The following is a 20,558-nucleotide window of genomic DNA, read 5'->3' as shown; positions in this document are numbered from 1 at the left end:
TGCAAATCAAACAAACTGCTTTGCCATGGATGCTGTCAAGCTTGAGCACTGTTGGAACTGGATTCATCCAGACAAGTGGGGAGCATTCCATCCCACTTCTGATTTGTGCCTTCTAGATGGTGGGCACATTTTGGGAAGTCAGATGGAGAGTTACTGCAATAGAATTCCTAGTCTATGACACCCTTTTGAATACCCATATAAATAAATGGATATAAGTTCAATTTCTGATCAAAGCTAATCTCATGACGTTGATGGTGGGGAATTTAATGATAGTAACATCAATGAATAATCAAAGGACGATGGCTTGATTGACTTTTGGAGGAGATGGTAATTGTCCGATATTTGTATGATGCAAATGTTACTTGCTGATTATCAACCAAACCTAGACAGTGTCCAAGTCTTGCTGCATTTTGATATAGAGTGCTTCAGTACCGGAGGAGTCACAAATGGTGAACACTGATCATCAGCAAACATCCCTACTTCTGACCTATGATTTGGGGGGTGGGGTTATTGATGAAGCACCAGAAGGTATTTGGGCCTAGGACACTATCTGGAGGAACTTCTGCAGAAATGTTGTGAACTTATGATGACTGACCTCCTACAACCATAACGATCTTCCTTCCTGTCAGATATGCTGCTAGCTAGCAAAGAGTTTTCCCCTTGATTCTCATTGGCTTAAGTTTTTCAAAGGCTCCTTGATGCCTCAGTAAAATGTAATCTTGATGTCAAGGGAAGTTACTCCACCAAACTTCTGGAATTCAGTTGCTTTGTCAGTGATTGAACCAAAGGCATCAGGAGTTGAGCAGCCCTGACAGAATGCAAACTAAGCACCAATGAGCAGCTAAGTTCTGCAATGACAACACTGTTGACGATATTACTAATTAACAGGATTGAACTTTGCCAGCGTTGTGTATATGACATACCATATTGGCAGGTAGATATTGTAACTGCACTGGGATAACTTAGCTAGAGGTGCATAGGTTTCAGAGCAAGTTTTCAGGACAATGGTCAGAACGTTGTCAGGGTCCTCAGATGTTGTCATATTCAGTGCTTTCAGCCATTTCTGGCTATCACATGGAATGAAATAAATTGGCTAAACAGACTCGCGCACAAGAGGCTGGGGCCCTCTAGAGAAGGCTGAGATAAACCATCCAGTCGGCATTTCCGGCTGAGAACTACTGCAAATGTTTTAGCTTTATCTTTCGCACTGATATGCTAGGTTCCCCTATTGTTGAGGATATAGGTATTTGTGGAGCCCTCTTCCTCCAGTGAATTATTTACTTATTTACCACCATACAGAACTGGATGTGGCAGGATTGCTAAAGGTAGATCTGATCCATTAGTTGCAGAATCACTTAACTATCATTTGCTGCTAATACTGTCTGGTATGCTAGTGGACCTATTTTGTAGCTTCACTTGATTGATACCTCATTTTCAGGTAAGCCCAGTGCTGCTCCTAATATGCCCTCCTGCACTCTAAGGCAAGTCTGATCCCTAGAAGTAATGGTAAAGTGGTGGATAAGTTGCAGATTGTGTTGGAGTGTACAATTTTGTCACTGCTGATAGCTCAACAGATGCAGAAACAATAAATTCTAAATACTTATGATATTAAAAATCATATTCTGAATAATGTTGAAAGATTTACACTCATCCAGTTAAACTGCACCAAACGTTAATTCTTACCGAAAACCATTCTCTTTGATTGCAAAAGCAGGTGTCTCAAGTGGCAGAATTTCTGACTGTACAGAAAGTTCTCTAACACGCCGGTCAATTACTTTTCCATATTGTGCTCCTGCATCAAGAATTACTACAGCCCCTTCATACTGATGTCTGGCATCCTTAATGTCTCCTCCAGCAGTCTCCTATTCAAGGATGAAAAGACAGCAAATCAAAACTAATCACAATGCTTTTATATCTGATTTAAACACAAATTCTGATAACTTGTTATATCTCATATCTTCGATCAGAATTAAAATTATACCAATATACAAATCAAAATATATGTTTCATTAAAACAGCTGCCCTTTCATAGAACATCATTTTAGGGACTAGTAAACCACAACTGCAGAATACACATCGGAAAAGTATACAACTCAAACTTGCGCAACTTTAAATACAAAATGCTGAATCAAAATACTGTAAATTCCTGAACATCACACTGAAAATAATTTTGATACTGTGACTTGTAAGGCTTGTAAGAAATGTATTCAAAAACCCTGTGCTATTCACTGCAAAACAAAAACTATTTTTGACAACTAACTTGGAAATGAAGTTACTGCCAGTGCCAATCATCTCAAAGAAACATTAAAAGTCAAATGCTTGAAGTACTTTATGATATACTTATTCCAAAGTTTCAATAGCTCTCTCCTTCCAGAAGACACTTTCTTTTATTTCATTTTGCCAAGGACTAGTAGCAGCATACAATTCAATGACAGCAGCACATTAACCTTGCAAAATGCATTGATTTTAAAGTTTATACCATCAACACTCTGATCAACAGATAAATATGAGGTGCTGCATTTTGGGAAAGCAAATCTTAGCAGGACTTATACACTTAATGGTAAAGTCCTAGGGAGTGTTGCTGAATAAAGAGACCTTGGAGTGCAGGTTCATAGCTCCTTGAAAGTGGAGTCTCAGGTAGATAGGATAGTGAAGAAGGCGTTTGGTATGCTTCCCTTTATTGGTCTGAGTATTGAGTACAGGGGTTGGGAGGTCATGTTGCAGCTGTACTGGACATTGGTTAGGCCACTGTTGGAATATTGCATGCAATTCTGGTCTCCTTCCTATTGGAAAGATGTCATGAACCTTGAAAGAGTTCAGAAAAGATTTACAAGGATGTTGCCAGGGTTGGAGGATTTGAGCTACAGGGAGAGGCTGAACAGGCTGGGGCTGTTTTCCCTGGAGCACTGGAGGCTGAGGGGTGACCTTATAGAGGTTTACAAAATTATGAGGGGCATGGATAGGATAAATAGACAAAGTTTTTTCCCTGGGGTCGGGGAGTCCAGAACTAGAGGGCATAGGTTTAGGGTTGAGAGGGGAAAGATATAAAAGAGACCCAAGGGGCAACTTTTTCATGCAGAGGGTGGGACGTGTATGGAATGAGCTGCCAGAGGATGTGGTGGAGGTTGGTACAATTGCAACATTTAAGAAGCATTTGGATGGGTATATGAATAGGAAGGGTTTGGAGGGATATGGGCCGAGTGCTGGCAGGTGGGACTAGATTGGTTTGGGATATCTGGTCGGCATGGACAGGTTGGACCGAAGGGTCTGTTTCCATGCTGTACATCTCTATGACTCTATGAACTTGTACTTAAAGGCAATGATCTGAACTCATGTTCTCCCAAATCACCAAACTGCCTCAAAAAATTCTCTTATGAAAGATTAGATTACAGCCTCTAAGAACCAAAGCTTACTATTTATAAATTATTAAGACCAAATCTAACAACTAACCTCAAATTGCAGTGAATTACCCTTGGAGCATGCTAGACTTGTGCTCATCATCTTCTAAGAGCTGCTTGATTCACTGACAGTAACTTCACAATACTCCTAAACTGGCACTTCAGTCCTGCTTTTGTACTTAAGCACATCAACTAGGGCAACATTCCAGGACTGCCTTGAAAGCACATAACAATTTCAGAGATGCCACTAATCAGCTGAAATGTTGAACTGAGGCCCAACTGTCCCAACAATTCAGATTGAAACAGCACCCCACAGCAATATTTGAAGAACAAGTAGTTCTTCCAAAGTCCTGTTCAACTTTCTTCCCTCAATCACCAAACGTTCATCAGCTCCTGCTTTTAACATCAATGCCATGAATATACTACAGAGCAAAGTAAAATCATTTGCAAAGTTTTGCAATGTCCTGAGAATCATAGCAATGCAAAACCATTTGAACATACTTCAGAAGTTAGAATAAAGTTCACTTCAGCGTCAGGCCATAGTTATACAAACAGGACAAGCAGAATTCAAAGTACTGTCATACTTGTATATTTTGGCCTTATACAATAAGATGATTACTCAGATCACATACTTTGAACGAATTTTGAGAAGACTTGTTGCTCAGGTTCAGGTTCTGGTTGTAGGTTTGCTCGCTGAGCTGGAAGATTCATTTTCGAAGGAACTTTATCAACAAACACATTGCCTTGGATCCCATTTACCACCCCCTGAGAAAAAGAACAGGAGATGACATCACCAACCCAAGGAAACCTCAACATACAAAAAGCAGGTAATACCACCAGTGCTTCTTCTGGAGGCTCACTGGTGATGTTACCTAGTATGGTGACAAAACGTCTGAAAACAAACCTTCCAGCTCAGTCAGCAAACCTACATCCACATACTTTGAACTTCGACAAAAAGAGAGAACCTCAGCAATAAATGAAACAAATGAAGATGACATTCAATTGCTCATATGTTTCCGCCATGCTATTTAATTCAAGATTACAATTTAGCATCTCTTACTGGAAGCTTTTTTTCTCCACTTGTTTGGATTTGTTTTAATTAAGAGCTTCCATCTCAGCAGAGACGGCTTCTGACCAATCCACATTCAATAATCATAGTTCCTGGCAAGTTGCATCCCAAGACATGATAGTGAAGGCAGCATTTTGTATGCTTTCTTTTATTGGTCAGTGCACTGAGTATAGGAGTTGAGAGGTCATGCTGTAGCTTTACAGGACATTGGTTAGGCTTCTTTCAGGTTATTGTGTGCAATTCTAGTCTCCCTTTTAGAGGAATAATGTGTGAAATTTGAAAGAGTTCAGAAAGGAATTACAAGGATGTTGTCAGAGTTGGAGGATTTGGGTTATAGGGAGAGGCTCGAGCTGTTTTCCTTGGAGCGTCAGAGGTTGAGAGATGACCTTGTAGAGGTTTATAAAATCACGACTGGCATTGAAATGGTAAATAGACAAGGTCTTTTCCCTAAGTTGGGGAAAAGTCCAGAACTAGAGGGCATAGATTTAGGGTGAGAGGGCAAAGATTTAAAAGGGACCCAAGTGCCAACTTTTTCATGCAAACATTGGTGCCTATATGGAATGAACTGCCAGAGGAAGCGGTGGAGGCTGGTACAATTATAATATTTAAAAGACATCTGGATGGGTATATAAATAGGAAGGTTTGAGAGACAGGGGCAAAATGCTGGGAAATGGGGTTAAACTAATTGAACATAGACAAGTTGGACTGTACATTTCTATGACTCTAACCTGCTCATAAGACAGCTACAACAAATTATATCACTGTCGTTGAAGTAATCCACAACATTCTAAAATAAAATGTCGATTCACCCGACTTCCAAGGCAAACGAATGGATCTTTTAAGAGACTCCAGGATTACAATCCAGATTACAATTCAGATATTCAATAATTAATTACTTTTTCTATGAGAAATTGCATTAACTTAGTTTTGTTGATGGTTACCCATTTGTTTTGGAAATATTTTGTTTAGAAATGATGAAAAGAGGTAAATCATTTTTGTTACAATGAGGTTAAAAGATTACTATTTGACACCACTTTCAAATTAGAGTAAAATGAAGGTGCCCTGTGACCCGCACTGAAGTCTGCCTGATAGTGAACTGAGTGCTCATGATGAGATTCAAGGGGGTCGAGATTGTTCTGCTGGGAAGAAGGTGAAAGGTGTTTACACTTGGAGATAATAGGAGCTGCCTGTACGTTAACTGTAGATTGATGAGAGCCTCCGAACTCCAGAAAGGTGTTGACAATATGAGGTTGTAAACAGCTGAGCTTTAAGCTGTCCAGTTACCACCAAGATAAAAGAGACTGAGATGCAAAGGATATCTAATCAACATCTCTGTCTGGACTCAAGGCCAATGTAGTGCAAAAGTGATGGACTTTGCCAGGGAATGAGTACAGAGGAAACACTAAAATTAGTGAATATCACTGTTAGCCCGTCAGAGTGCAGAAGAAAGCAGCAAGGAGTTCTACGATTCATTGCACAGGAATGTGCATTAGTTAGAGTTCAGATGGGCAAGATCAATTTTTTGGAGTGTTAACATAATGTTAGAAGCTATTTTCTAGAGACCTCTCCCCATAGCTAAAGTTCATTTGTTAGGACAAGCTTTTCAAAAACAACATTTTGCATCATACCGTTGGTCATTAACTTTAAATTAATATTTAATCTTATTGTTTGTCCAGAGTTATTAGAAAATGACAACTGAACTGATTGTATACAGGAAGAATTGAACCTGCTAGGGTTCCTCCTTTAAAAGAACATAAGGCTGAGGGGTGACCTGAGAGGTTAGATTTATGGAGTATGATGTGGAGTATGTCGAACATGGAACAAACTACCAAATAGTTGTTGACAAAAATCACAGTTACACTTAAGGTGAAGTTAAAGATGAGTCAAATAAGGAAATAATACATTTGAGGAAAATTAGATGAAGAGGAGGCTTGTGTTTAGCAGATACATTGCCATGGATGCCTTGGTCCTATTTCTGCCTATAGACTCTATGGCCTGAACAATGTCAGTGGCAAAGAAGCAGCACTTGCCATTCAGTATGCTGACTACTGCTTGAGCAGTTTTCATCAGCGTTTGGGTGGAGGTATGCTGTCACTGGGCACCTGATCCAACCCGCCTCTAATCAGATTGTTTTGAACTTTCAGTGAAGATTCTGCAAAGTATAAAAGTGTACTGAAATCATGAACAGGAAACAAATAAGTGAAAAGGAGGGCAATTTTAAAATACAAAACACAGAAAATTCAAACAAAATTAAATTCTGAAGGCTTGATATTCTATATTTGTAAAGTTAATTTCAGTGCCAGAGAATGCTTAGCAGAAATTAGGCTCAATGAACATTTATGATTAGATTCGCTACAGTATGGAAACAGGCCTTTCGGACCAACAAGTCCACACTGACCCTCCAAAGAGTGACTCACCCAGACCCATTCCCCGACCCTATATATACCCCTACACCTGAATATGAAACTCCTAGGTCTCAGGCAGCAATGGCCTCTTTCAAGCTCTGACCAGGTTTTAACAGCTATACTTAGTCTATAACAGAATTTGCCACTTCCCAAATCTCTCAATTCTCATTGATGGATCAAAATAACTTTTCAAGCCTAGAAATGAGGTCCTAGTAGGAAAAGATTTGAAGAAATACAATAGTTGATCAATCATGGATTATTCTACAGGCTACCCCTAAAATGTTTCATGTAATCTATAGCTTCTGCCGCTTGTATCTAGTTGGAAGTCATTATGTAAAGAACTTACAGGCATCGATTCAACATACCGTATTAGTTAATTTGGATTTATAACTTTTTCTGATCATGCAACTTAACTGCCTTTCTTCTATGTGTTGATATACGCACTCTTCCCTTTTCTCTCAAATGCAATCTACGCTTCTGTTATACAGGGCAGTAGTACTGAGACCACTACTTGAATACCGTACACATTTTTGGTGTCCTTATCCAAGGAAGAGGAGAGCACTGGAGATATCTGGAGAAGGCATACCAGATTAGTACTTGGAATGAGTGGGTTGTCTTATCAATAAATATTTTACATGGTGGGCTTCTTTCCACTGAAGTTTAGAACATTGAGGGATAATTTAATTGAAATATAAAAGATCCCGAGGGTCCTGGACAAGGCGAATGTGTAGAAAGATGTTTCTTCTTGTGGGGGCATCCAGACCAAGGTACACAGTCTCTCGGAGTCGTCTTTTTTGGACAATGAGAATATTTTTCTAAGGAAGTGCTGGCGAGTCCTCTGACAATAACAGCCATCTCTTCTGAGCAGCAACGGTAAAGTCTCATATTTTAAAACATGGTACATCAACAGAATAAATAACTTCAACTGAAAAAACAAACTTACGATAGTAAACTAGTGGAAACATTTACTCCGCTGTTGTAAGTACACTGTCTCTTTGCAAAATGATTCTCATGTTACTAAGTCCAACTTGTTACCATTTTAATAACAATCAAGTGGTCTCTTCAGATTACTCGAGGGCAATGGCCATTTTACAACCGCTTATATTAATAATCAGTTAAGACATAAATACATCCGCACAAGCCTCCCCGAATCGTGGTACAACCTGACAGATCTTCGGGCGGGGAGTTGTGGAGGTGCGCCGCTTCACTTTGTAGTTTAATTCAGTGAAGGCTGGGAGTGTAACTTCAGGAGATGTCGGCCGACCTTTCCATTCCCTCCCACCGGACAGCGGGCCTATCAGCCTGACTCTCCAACCTACACTGCCGAAACGAACACATCCAGGCGAACAGCAGCCACTTTCTTTTTTTAAAAAAAAGTCACGACAGCAGCACCGAGTCAGACACCCGGGGGGAAAGAAGTGAACTCAATCAACCCACAACTGAACGCCCGAATCCCAGGCCGCAGCCTCGACTTCTCCTACCGCTCACAGCACTCGAGGGCCGGGTACTGCAGCTCCCTGGCCCAGCCTCCTGTCCCCTGCCCTGCCGGCAGTGGATACCGCGGGGGCCGCTCGACGGGAAGCTCCGAGTCATTGCCCCGGGCCGGTGAAACTAACCTTGGAGTCGCCGTTACACAGCGCCATCGCAGCGTTGCCCTTCTGCAGCCACGAGCTCCGACTTTACCGCCCACAATGAGAGAGCGGCCCACACTCCCCCGCGCCAGCCTGGCCCTGGCCCGGCCCAGCCCAGCCCAGCCCAGCACAGCCCCTCCCCTCTCCCGGACAGCGCACACTGTCACCCTGTCGCGAGGCCAGCCCATTCCGCGTACACACACAAGCACCACTTTAGGCGACTGGATGATGTATGTCTCACACAAATTCACTTTCCAGGTTTCTATTATCCCTTGGGCCGTGCGTGAGATATTCCGATTTGTCAGCAACGGCGTACGCTGCGCCTTCAACAAAATAAAACATCTTAACAACCGCATAATGGAGGGACAGAGTGAGCCACATGATGTATTGGGGCACATGGTCCAAAACCTTAGATGGATTCAGGGCAGCGTTTCGAAGGGGCTAAGAGAAATGTAAATGTTTGGACACAGCATTCCCGAGCAACTGAAGGCATCACCGCCAATGTTGCACAATGGGACTTCTGAAGAAGGCACTAGAGTGGAATTAGTAACTGTTGTTTTCGACATAGATGGGGCCAGAGTTGCTGAGTGTTTTTTATTCCCTCAGCAATTTCTGTTTTTGTTTCAGATTTCCAGCATCCTGGATTCTTGATCTTATTTTAGTCTACAATCTAGGATGCTCAAATGACCAGAGTTACACAGATGAAAGGAATATACATGTAGAAGTAGGCCATTCAGCCCGTTGCGCTACTCAATGAGATGGCCGATATGTGGCCAAACTCCCATTACCAGCCTTTGGTCCATAATCTTTTATACTTTATAGTGTCATAGAGATGTACAGCATGGAAACAGACCCTTCTATCCAACTCATCCATACCAACCAGATATCCCAACCCAATCTAGTCCCAAGTGCCAGCACCTGGCCCATATCTCTCCAAACCTTGCCTATTCATATACCCATCCAGATGCCTTTTAAAAGTTGCAAATGTACCAGACTTCACCACTTCCTCTGGCAGCTCATCCCATACACGTATCACCCTCTGCATGAAAAAGTTGTCCGTTAGGTCTCTTTTTTATCTTTCATTCCATACACGTATCATCCTCTGCATGAAAAAGTTGTCCATTAGGTCTCTTTTTTATCTTTCCCCTCTCACCCTAAACCTATGCCCTTTAGCTCTGGACTTGCCCACCCCAATAAATAGACTTGTCTATTTATCCTATCCATGCTCATGATTTTATAAACCTCAATAAGGTCACCCCTCAGCTTCCAATGCTCCAGGGAAAACAGCCCTAGTCAATTCAACCTCTTCCTATAGCTCAAAACCTCCTACTCTGGCAACATCCTTGTAAATCGTTTCTGAACCCTTTCACGTTTCACCGTATCTTTCTGATAGGAAGGAGACCAGAATTACACGCAATATTCCAAAGTGGCCTAACCGATGTCCTGTACAGCCGCAACATGACCACCCAATTCCTGTCCTCAATACACTGACCAATAAAGGAAAGCATACCAAATGCCTTTTTTACTATCCTATCTACCTGCGAATCCACTTTCAAGGAGCTATGATATACCAGTCCCATGTTCCTAACCATTCTCTGAGTTCATCTGCACTCCAAGGTCTCTTTGTTCAGCAACAATCCCGAGGACCTTACCATTAAGTCTATAAGTCCTGCTAAGATTTGCTTTCCCAAAATGCAGCACCTCGCATTTATCTAAGTTGAACTCCATCTGCCATTTCTCAGCCCATTGGTCCATCTGATCAACCTCCCGTTGTAATCTGAGGTAACCTTCTTCGCTGTCCACTACACCTCCAATTTCGGTGTCATCTGCAAACTTACTAACTGTACCTCTTAAGTCCATATCTAAATCATTTATATAAATGATGAAAAGTAGTGGATCCACCACCGATTCTTGGGGTTGGAGACGAATCGCCATAGCACATTCACTGCTGCCAATTAGCCACTGCCGGTTCACCACGAGCGTTTCTCCACTGGTGTCGTTTGACCTCTGGAAACTATTCGTCACCGGAAATATATGTACTAATTGATTTCCCTCCCGCCTGTTCTTTCATACTTCTCAGTCCCCTTTATTTATACAACAACATAGTACCTATTTATAGAAAAAGAGGTGAAATAAATATAATTTTATTGGTTTATACATAAAAATGAGTTACAAACACTTGCGGTGGTGAATCATCCTCAGCGGCCAAGGGGCAGTGGTGAAGCGTCCTCGGCGGTGAAAGGGCAGTGGCTAATCGGCGGCGGCGAATGGTCCCATCCCGGATCCTTGTGGCACTCCACTGGTCACAGGCCTCCAATCTGAAAAACAACGCTCCACCACCACCCTCTGTCTTCTACCTTTGAGCCAGTTCTGAATCCAAATGACTAGTTCTCCGTGTATTCCATGAGATCTAATGTTGCTAACCAGTTTCCCATGGGGAACCTTGTCAAACGCCTTACTGAAGTCCATATAGATCACATCTACTGCTCCACCCTCATCAATCCTCTTTGTTACTTCTTCAAAAAACTCAATCAAGTTTGTGAGACATGATGTTCCACGCACAAAGCCATGTTGACTATCCCTAATCAGTCCTTGCCTTTCCAAATACATGTCCATCCTGTCCCTCAGGATTCCCTCCAACAACCTGCCCACCACCGACATCAGGCTCACTGGTCTATAGTTCCCTGGCTCGTCCTTGCCACCTTTCTTAAACAGTGGCACCACGTTAGCCAACCTCCAGTCTTCCGGCAGCACACCTGTGACTATCAATGATACAAATATCTCAGTAAGAGGCCCAGCAAACACTTCCCTAGCTTCCCACAGAGTTCGAGGGCACACCTGATCAGGTCCTGGGGATTTATCCACTTTTATGCGTTTCAAGACATCCAGCACTTCCTCCTCAGTAATATGGACATTTTTCAAGGTGTCACCATCTATTTCCCTATGTTCTATATCTTCCATGTTCTTTTCCAAAGGAAACACCGATGCAAAATACTTGTTTAGTATCTCCGCCACCTCCTGTGACTCCACACAAAGGCCGCCTTGCTGGTCTTTGAAGGGCCCTATTCTCTCCCTAGTTACCATTTTGTCCTTAATGTATTTGTAAAAAAACTCTTTGGATTCTCCTTCACTGTATTTGCCAAAACTGTCTCAAGTCCCCTTTTTGCCCTCCTGATTTGTCTCTTACATATACTCCTACTGCCTTTATACTCTTCTGAAGATTCACTTGATCTTTCCTGTCCATACCTGACACATGGTCGTTCTTTTTCTTAACCAAAACTTAAATTTCTTTAGTGTCCAGCATTCCCGATACCTACCAACCTTTCCTTTCACCCTAACAGGAATAAACTTTCTCTGAACTCTCATTATCTCATTGATAGAGTCATAGAGATGTACAGCATGGAAACAGACCCTTCGGTCCAACCTGTCCACGCCGACCAGATATTCCAACCCAATCTAGTCCCACCTGCCAGCACCCGGTCCATATCCCTCCAAACCCTTCTTATTCATATACCCATCCAAATGCCTCTTAAATGTTGCAATTGAATCAGCCACCACCACATCCTCTGGCAGCTCATTCCATACACGTACCACCCTCTGCGTGAAAATGTTGCCCCTTAGGTCTCTTTTATATCTTTCCCCTCTCAACCCTAAACCTATGCCCTCTAGTTCTGGACTCCCCGATCCCAGGGAAAAGACTTTGTCTATTTATCCTATCCATGCCCCTCATGATTTTGTAAACCTCTATAAGGTCACCCCTCAGCCTCCGACGCTCCAAGGAAAACAGCTCCAGCCTGTTCAGCCTCTCCCTATAGCTCAAATCCTCCAAATCTGGCAACATCCTTGTAAATCTTTTCTGAACCCTTTCAAGTTTCACAACATCTTTCCAATAGGAAGGAGACCAGAATTGCATGCAATATTCCAACAGTGGCCTAACCAATGTCCAGTACAGCCGCAACATGACCTCCCAACTCCTGTACTCAATACTCTGACCAATAAAGGAAAGCATACCAAATGCCTTCTTCACTATCCTATCTACCTGCGACTCCACTTTCAAGGAGCTATGAACCTGCACTCCAAGGTCTCTTTGTTCAGCAACACTCCCTAGGACCTTACCATTAAGTGTATAAGTCCTGCTAAGATTTGCTTTCCCAAAATGCAGCACCTCACATTTATCTGAATTAAACTCCACCTGCCACTTCTCAGCCCATTGGCCCATCTGGTCCAGATCCTTCTGAAGGCTTCTGATTCTCCAGCCATCCTTTTACCTGTGAACATCTGTGCCCAATCAGCTTTTGAAAGTTCTTGCCTAATACTTTCAAAATTGGCCTTCCTCCAATTTAGAACTTCAACTTTTAGATCTGGTCTATCCTTTTCCATCACTATTTTAAATCTAATAGAATTATGGTCGCTGGCCCCAAAGTGCCCCCCCACTGACACCTCAGTCACCTGGCCTGCCTTAATTCCCAAGAGTAGCTCAAGTTTTGCACCATCCACATGCTGAATCAGAACATTTTCTTGGACACATTTAATAAATTCCTCTCCATCTAAACCCCTAACACTATGGCAGTCCCAGTCTATGTTTGGAAAGTTAAAATCCCCTCTCATAACCACCTTATTATTCCTACAGATAGCTGAGATCTCCTTACAATTTTGTTTCTCAATTTTCCTCTGACTATTATGGAGTCTACAATACAATGCAAATAAGGTGATCATCCCTTTCTTATTTCTCAGTTCCACCCAAATAACTTCCCTGGATATATTTCAGGCAATATCCTCTCTCAGCACAGCTGTAATGCTATCCCTTATCAAAAACACCACTCTCCCTCTTCTCTTGACTCCCTTTCTATCGTTGCTGTAGCATTTGTATCCTGGAACATTAAGCTGCCAGTCCTGTTCATTCCTGAGCTATGTTTCTGCAATTGCTATGATACCCCAGTCCCATGTTCCTAACCATTCTCTGAGTTCATCTGCCTTCCCTGTTAGGCCTCTTGCATTGAAATAAATGCAGTTTAATTTATCAGTCCTACCTTGTTCTCTGCTTTGTCCCTACCTGTCCTGACTGTTTGACTTGCCTTTGTTCTCAACAGTACCAGTCTCAGATTGAAATCTTTCCTCACTATCTCCCTGGGCCCCACATTCCCCTCCCCACACCTTACTAGTTTAAATCTTGCCAAGCAGCCCTAGCAAATCTCCCTGCCAGTATATTAGTCTCCTTCCAATTTAGGTGCAATCTGTTCTTCTTGTACATGTCACTTCTACCCCAAAACAGCTTCCAATGATCCAAAAATGTGAATCCTTCTTCCATACACCAGCTCCTTAGCCATACATTCATCTGCTCTATCCTCCTATTCCTGCTGTCACAAGCTCGTAGTGCTGGGAGTAATCCAGATATTACTACTCTCGAGGACCTTCTTTTTAAATTCCTGCCTATCTCTCTTTAATCTCCTTTCAGAATCTCAACCTTTTCCCTTCCTGTGACGTTGGCTCCAATGTGTGCAATGACCTCCTGCTGGCCTCTCTCCCCCTTGAGAACATTCTGCACTCTCTTTAAGACATCCTTGATCCTGGCACCACCATGGAAGCAACACACCATTCTGATTTTTCGCTGCTGGCCACAGAAACTTCTGTGTGTACCTCGAACTAGAGTGTCCCCTGACACAATCAATCGCTTGGAACCTGACGTACCCCTCATTGCATTAGAGCCAGTCTCAATACCAGAAATTTGGCTGTTCGTGATACATTCCCATGAGAATCCATCACCCCTTACATTTTCCAAAACAGCATTGAAATGGGGATAGCCACAGAAGACTCCTGCACTACCTGCCTACCTCTCTTACCTTTCCTGGAGTTAACCCATCTATGTGACTGTATCTGAGACTTACCCCCCCACCTTCCTATAACTGCCATCCATCACATCCCCTTGTTCTTGTAAATTTGTTATTGCCTCTAATTGCCTCTCCAACCGATCCATTCGATCTGATAGGATTCACAACCAACAGTATTTATTGCAGATATAATCCTCAGTAACCCGTAAACTCTCCCTAAACTCCCACATCCGACAAGAAGAGCATATCACTCGACTAAAGGGCATTTTTGCTTCTTTCAAACTACAGACCCAGAAAATAGCGCTGTCTTATTCTACAAAACACTGCTCCCGGTTAAATGAATACTTATGGCTTATATTTTAAGTTTAATCAAGAGACATAACTCAATAAAATATATAATTCAGAAAAAAAAACACTCTACTCACTACTGCAGACTTATTTTAAGGTCACGCTTAAAATCCACTTATCTGTTTCTGTGTTGTGACCTTTCCCAAACAGGTTCCTGAAAGATCAGTTGTGAATTTCACTTTTTTTTTAATTTTCCCAATTGCACTCTGATGTCCAGAGATACATGAATTCAACAGCAAAGGCAGTAACTGCTAACTCTGTCAGTTAGCAACGGGTGTTTTTCTCTCTCTCTCTCTCTCCCCCTCCTGCACTGACCTCACCATGTCTTCCTTTGTTCTTCTCCCTTTTAAAAGTACTGATGTTTGGACTTTTTTTTTCCAAAGTTCCAAACCAATGCAACAGCATATAAAACAGTAATTGCTGCTCCTGAAATTTGAGATAATCACCTCCAACACCTAAAATACCTCAAAAAAGGAGCAACTGTTACAGCCAGAAATTTTTCCCATCCTCCATCTTGGATTACTCAGAAAGAAAATCTGTCTCAGATTTAAAATTAACGACTAATTCAACATCCATTACAGTTTGTAGGTGAGTGTTCCAAATATCTACCACCATTTGTGCTGAAGCTTCCTAACATCTTTCCAGAACGATGTGGCCCCAATTCTCAGACTATGCCTCCTAGTTCTAGAATTCCCCAACAGTGAAAATATCTTATCTTTATCTATCCTGTGAAGACTTTGATCAGATCACTCTTTAATGTTCTAAATTCTAGAGAAAATACATATAATGTGTGTAATTTCTCCTCATAACCCCTGAAGTCCAGGTACAAATCTTGTGAACCTACCTTGTACTCCCTCCAAGATCAATGTCTCCTTCCTCTGTTGTGGTGCCAAGATCTGTTCAAAGTACTCCAAGTGTGTTTAGTAATTGCAGCATAACTTCTGCATAGTCATTCTCCAATCCTCTAGATATTGAATCCAACATTCCATTTGCTTTCTTGATTATTTTCTGCATTTGGTCTTGATATTTTAAAGATTATGCACTTGAATCCAAATGTCTTTGGACATCCACTGTATTTAATTTCATACCATTTAGAAAGTACCCTGATCTGTCCTTTTTTGGTCCAAAATGGAGCACCTCACATTTGCTTACATTGAACTCTATCTGTCACAGTTTTACCCATTCACTTAGTCTATTGATGTTCCTTGTAAGTTTATGCTGTCATCTGTACTATCTACAGTTTCAACCAACTTTGTGTCATCAGCAAATTTGGAAATATGATTTTCTATGCTATTATTCAAGTCATTAAAAAATAACATGAATAATTTAGGCCCAAACAAAGATTCTTGAGGGACACTATTGTTTACATCCTGGTCATTTGAATGCTTATACACGATCCCTATTTTCTCTCAGCAGCCACTCTATAAATTTCCTAGTCATAAAAGTAATTTGCCTCACTTCCATAGGTTTCCACTTTAATTAGCAGTCTCTTATGTGAGACTATCAAATATCTTCTGGGGGAAGTCCATATAAACAACATCCATCGGCACTACCCTGTCCACTACTTAGTCACATCTTCAAAAAAAAATCAATTAAATTTGTCAGGCATGACCTACCTATCATGAATCCATGCTGGCTCTCCCTGATTAATTGAAAACTTTCAAGGTGCTCCATTACACCATTCTCTATTAAAGACTCCCAACAATTTCCCCATCACAAATGTTAGGCTAACTGGTCCATAATTCCCCTGGTTTTCCTCTTTTAATTTTATTTAAAAGCAGAGTAGCATGCAATTTTCCAATCCAGAAGGATGATTCCTGTGTATAGAGAACTCTGAAAGACTATAACCAGACATTTACAATGCGCTCCCTTATTTCCTTTAATTCCTCAGATGGAAACCATTAGGTGCCAGGGCTTTGCCATTCTTTAATTTACTCATGTTTTACCTAAGTTAATTTTATTCAATCCATATTTCTGATCCTCTATTAATTTCCTCTGAACCTCCGACAAGCTATTCTACTGTTCTACTGTAAATACTGTGATAAAGTAATTATTAAACATGTCTGTCATTTCCCCAGTCATTGACAATATTGCCATTTTCAGTCTTTAGAGAGCCAACATTGCTCCTGACCACATGCTTTCACTTTATCTAACTAATACATTTCTTATTGAATTTGATGCCTCTGGCAAGTTTCCTTTCATGATTCTTTTTAATAGCTCTCCTAAGCTGCTTTTTGGTCTTTGCTGGTCTTTATATCTGTCCCATTCAACAGAAGTGTGTTTTTTTGCATTTTTGTAAGCCCTTTCTTTTGATGTTATGATATCCCTTATCTCTTTAACTGTCCATGGCTGATTTCTGTGAAGTGGAGCTTTTCTCTCAGAGGTATAAACAAGTTTTGTATTGCATTAAATATTTCTTAAAACGTCCTCCCCTGTTCTTAAGTTGTTTTTCCCATTAACAGATTTTCCCAGTTTACTACAGTCAGCCTTTGTTCATTTTGTTAAAGTTGGCCTTAACTAAATCTAAAACTAGTAGCTGATCATGCTTTTTTGCTTTCACAATCATGTTATTATCACTATTTGATCAATGTTGCACAGCTAGTTAAATGCTGTGACTACAAGTGCAAGTCAGAAACTAGGAATTCTTGCAGCAATTAACTCATATCCTAGCATCCTGAAATCGGTCCAAAAATCAGGAGAGTAATGAAGTACTTCTCACTTGACTAGATGAATGCAGTTCCAAATACACTCAAGAAGCTTGACGCCATCCAGGACAAGGTGAACACTTGATTGGCACCACATCTTAATTTATCAATTAGTGATAATAGCATGATGGCTTTCAATGCAGTGTGTTTGACAAATAGATTACTAATCAAATCCAGTTCATTATTAAATCTAATATTGCTTGTCTCCTTGTTGCATCTAGGACATAGGAAACTATCCAGGACACATTCCAGAAATTCACTACCTTTCTGACAGGTGCTTGTTTGCCTCTCCCACAGTTAAAATCCCACATTAATACTACTCTAGGTTTGCTACAAATTTCCTAATTTCTCCATTTATAGAATGGGTTTGTACACGACACCTACTACAGTTTTAGATCCTTTACTGTTCCTCACTATAGCCTCCGCTGAATGCTTTCCCCTCATTATATCCTCTTGACCATTCAAGTATTTTTGTTTCTAATGAGTTAGGCTACTCCACCTCCTCTGCAATTTTCCCTGTTCATTTTATAAACCTTATAACTTGGTATATTCAATTTCCTATCTCAACCATCCTGCAGCAATGTCTCAATGATGACTACTATATCATAATCTCCAACTTGAATTTGTGCCTGCAATTTATTTAACTTATTCCTTAAGCTCCATGCATTTATGCAGAGAACTCTTATTTGGGCAATACACTGTAACCTGTCCCTCAGCATTGATGCTTTATTGACCTGTTTATTATTTCTGTCTTCTGGGTGAGACAAAAAAACTTATAGTTTTGCTATTAATTGCTGTATCTGAAGTAGGATTCCTAAATGTTTATTTACTGGTATCTTAGAGGGTTTTGAGGGCTGGAAGAAATTACAGAAAAAGTGAGAGGCAAGGAAATGCAGGGCTTGAAAACAAGGACAAGAATGTTAACATCATTGCATTGCTTAACTAGGAGTCAGCTTTGAGCTTGGACCTCCATTAAAATCAAACCAACAGCTATTCCGATGGGCAGAGTCACTGCAGCACTCCAGACTGGAGATGCACATTGGGAGCAAGCGGAAACCGAGAGAAATGCCCAGGAAATTGGACCTTCCAAAGGACAATTCCCCTGCATCTGGAAATCCATGAAAAATCTATTAAACTCAGAAAATTGACTGTTCTTACTCTGTAAGGCTTAAAATCAGGAAATGTGTCCAAGGCCCAAACATTTTGGTAATGACTACCTCCACCAAAATAAAATCTACCAATTGCTCCTTGACATTCAATGGCATTACCACCAGTGAATCACATACTATCAATATCCTGGGGGTTATCTTTGACCAGAAACTAAACTGGTCAAAGTTATTTAAATGTTGTGACGACAAGTGCAAGTCAGAGGCTATGAATTCTGCAGCAAATAACTCATCCTAGCTTCCTGAAATTGGTCCACAAGTCAGGAGTGTGATGTAGTACTTCTCACTTGCCTGGATGAATGCAGCTCCAACTACACTCAAGAAGCTTGACACCATCCAGAGCAAACCAAACACCTGATTGGCACTACATCCACAAACATTTATTACCTCCACTAGTAATACACAGTAGTAGCAACAGTGTATACCATCTACAAGACGCACTGCAGAAATTCACCAAGGCATCTTAGACTGCACCTACCAAACATACAGCCACTACTATCCTAAACAGCAAGGGGAGCAAATACATGGGAACACCACTGTGTGCAAGATGCGCCAATCCACTTACCACTCCTGACCAAATGTTAGCGTTTTCTAATATGCACCCCAATTTACATGACTTTCGAACCAAAGTTGATTGGAATATTTCTGTACTAAACAGCATGGTGGTGGCAAGTGAGGCCATATTTATTTTTGTGGAGCGAGGTTGGGACCTGGCATTCGATATGGTGGCTGCTACATCAACGAAGTAGGCTCAGCAGTGAAAGATGGTGCTTGAGGATCAGTGACTTCATCATTGGTTGGATCCAGTGCTGGCAGTGGTGGAAGGGCATCATAGCAACAGTGTCAAGGTGGGCCCAGTGACAAGAGATGCTACTCTAACATTGGTGAGTCCAGCACATGTGAGGCGGTGGCTGAGGAGAATCGGCCAAGCAGTGATGAGATATTAAAGAGATCATTTGCTCTACTGACCTGCAAGAAATTGAATGCCCCAGAAGTAAGGTGGTGTGTCTTTGTCTTATAGGTGGAATGTGGGAGGTTTACACAACCATTTCCTTGCCATTCAGGGATGATTTACATTTTCATCCAGAAATAAATAAAAACATTACAGTTGGAATTTGACCACTCCACTATAGTTACAAAAAACAATTTGTAACAGATTTGACCATTAAGGGATGATTTGCATTATATTGTTTCTGGAGGTGGAGTGGTCACTGCATTGTATCTTGAGTGGCATGTGACTATGAGGGGATGGCTGAGGGTTGTCTTGTGGGCAGCATTGTGATTTTGAGAGTTTTGTACAAAGAAAAAACTGTTTCCTTTATTCAGAGATAGCTTTTGCAACAACCCCAGAAGTTCTGCGAGGTGTATATTAAAGGTTCCTCTAGAAAGCTTGTACTGAACTGTGCTGAATAAATTTGGTTGCTTATTCACAGAAGTTGGTGTGTTGCAGTCGTATCAAAGGTGTAAGAATCTCAACAGTAAAATAACCTAACATTTGGAAGCAGTGATGGGATTCCAACATACATGGAGCTTTCAGGTGGACTGAATGAGCAATCGTTAGTTGTGTGAGACGGATGGGACCACAAGGTAAGTTTCATCTTGATCTCTCTCTCTCTCTCTCTTTCTCTAAACCTACCACTAAGACAACCCCTCATCTCCTAGGACTCGGTGGTGATGAAATCTTTGAGGCAACTTGTACACCAACGAGTCGCTTTGCGAGAAACTGGGTTTGAAAAGTGTTCTAAAAAGGGTTAAACTGTGGTTAGAGTCCCAGGGCTGAATTGGTGTCAGAGTCCCACAGTTAAAATCAGGGGTTAAAGTCCTCTAGGTTTAAAAAAAGGGGTTAAAATCCTCTAGGTGAAAAGGCATTAAAGTCCTCTCACTGAAAAGAGGTTAAAGGCCTCTGGGAAAAAGTGAGTTAATGCCCTCTAGTGGTGAGGTTTGGGGCTCCACAGCATTAAAAAAGGTGAGAAATCAGGAACTCAAAGAAAAACATCTAGAGCTAATT

At 41.3% G+C, this 20,558-nt stretch overlaps 2 protein-coding genes across 3 annotated transcripts in view; one reads left to right on the top strand and one right to left on the bottom strand.

Moving 5' to 3' along the window:
* The window catches only part of gmps (guanine monophosphate synthase), a 30,778-nt gene extending 22,156 nt beyond the window's left edge, over positions 1-8,622 (bottom strand). The window contains exons 1-2 of one of the 2 annotated variants that reach the window (XM_072572648.1): positions 8,489-8,622; positions 1,684-1,862 (exon numbers count right to left, since the gene is read on the bottom strand). In XM_072572648.1, coding sequence (XP_072428749.1) covers positions 1,684-1,862; positions 8,489-8,515 — 206 coding nt within the window. In that variant the 5' untranslated portion in view covers positions 8,516-8,622. Of the gene's footprint in view, positions 1-1,683; positions 1,863-6,497; positions 6,605-8,488 lie in introns of those variants that run through there. The other variant, XM_072572649.1, reaches the window with a different exon arrangement.
* Positions 8,623-20,489: 11,867 nt separating this feature from the next.
* The window catches only part of slc33a1 (solute carrier family 33 member 1), a 70,657-nt gene continuing 70,588 nt past the window's right edge, over positions 20,490-20,558 (top strand). Inside the window, exon 1 of the mRNA XM_072572647.1 lies at positions 20,490-20,516. The gene's annotated coding sequence lies outside the window, so the exon portion shown is untranslated. The remainder of the gene's footprint in view (positions 20,517-20,558) is intronic.

This window comes from Chiloscyllium punctatum, chromosome 6 (assembly GCF_047496795.1).
Source record: "Chiloscyllium punctatum isolate Juve2018m chromosome 6, sChiPun1.3, whole genome shotgun sequence".
NCBI lineage: Eukaryota > Metazoa > Chordata > Chondrichthyes > Orectolobiformes > Hemiscylliidae > Chiloscyllium > Chiloscyllium punctatum.
The sequence above is the reverse complement of the archived record's forward strand: the minus strand, read 5'-3'. Positions and strand labels throughout refer to the sequence as shown.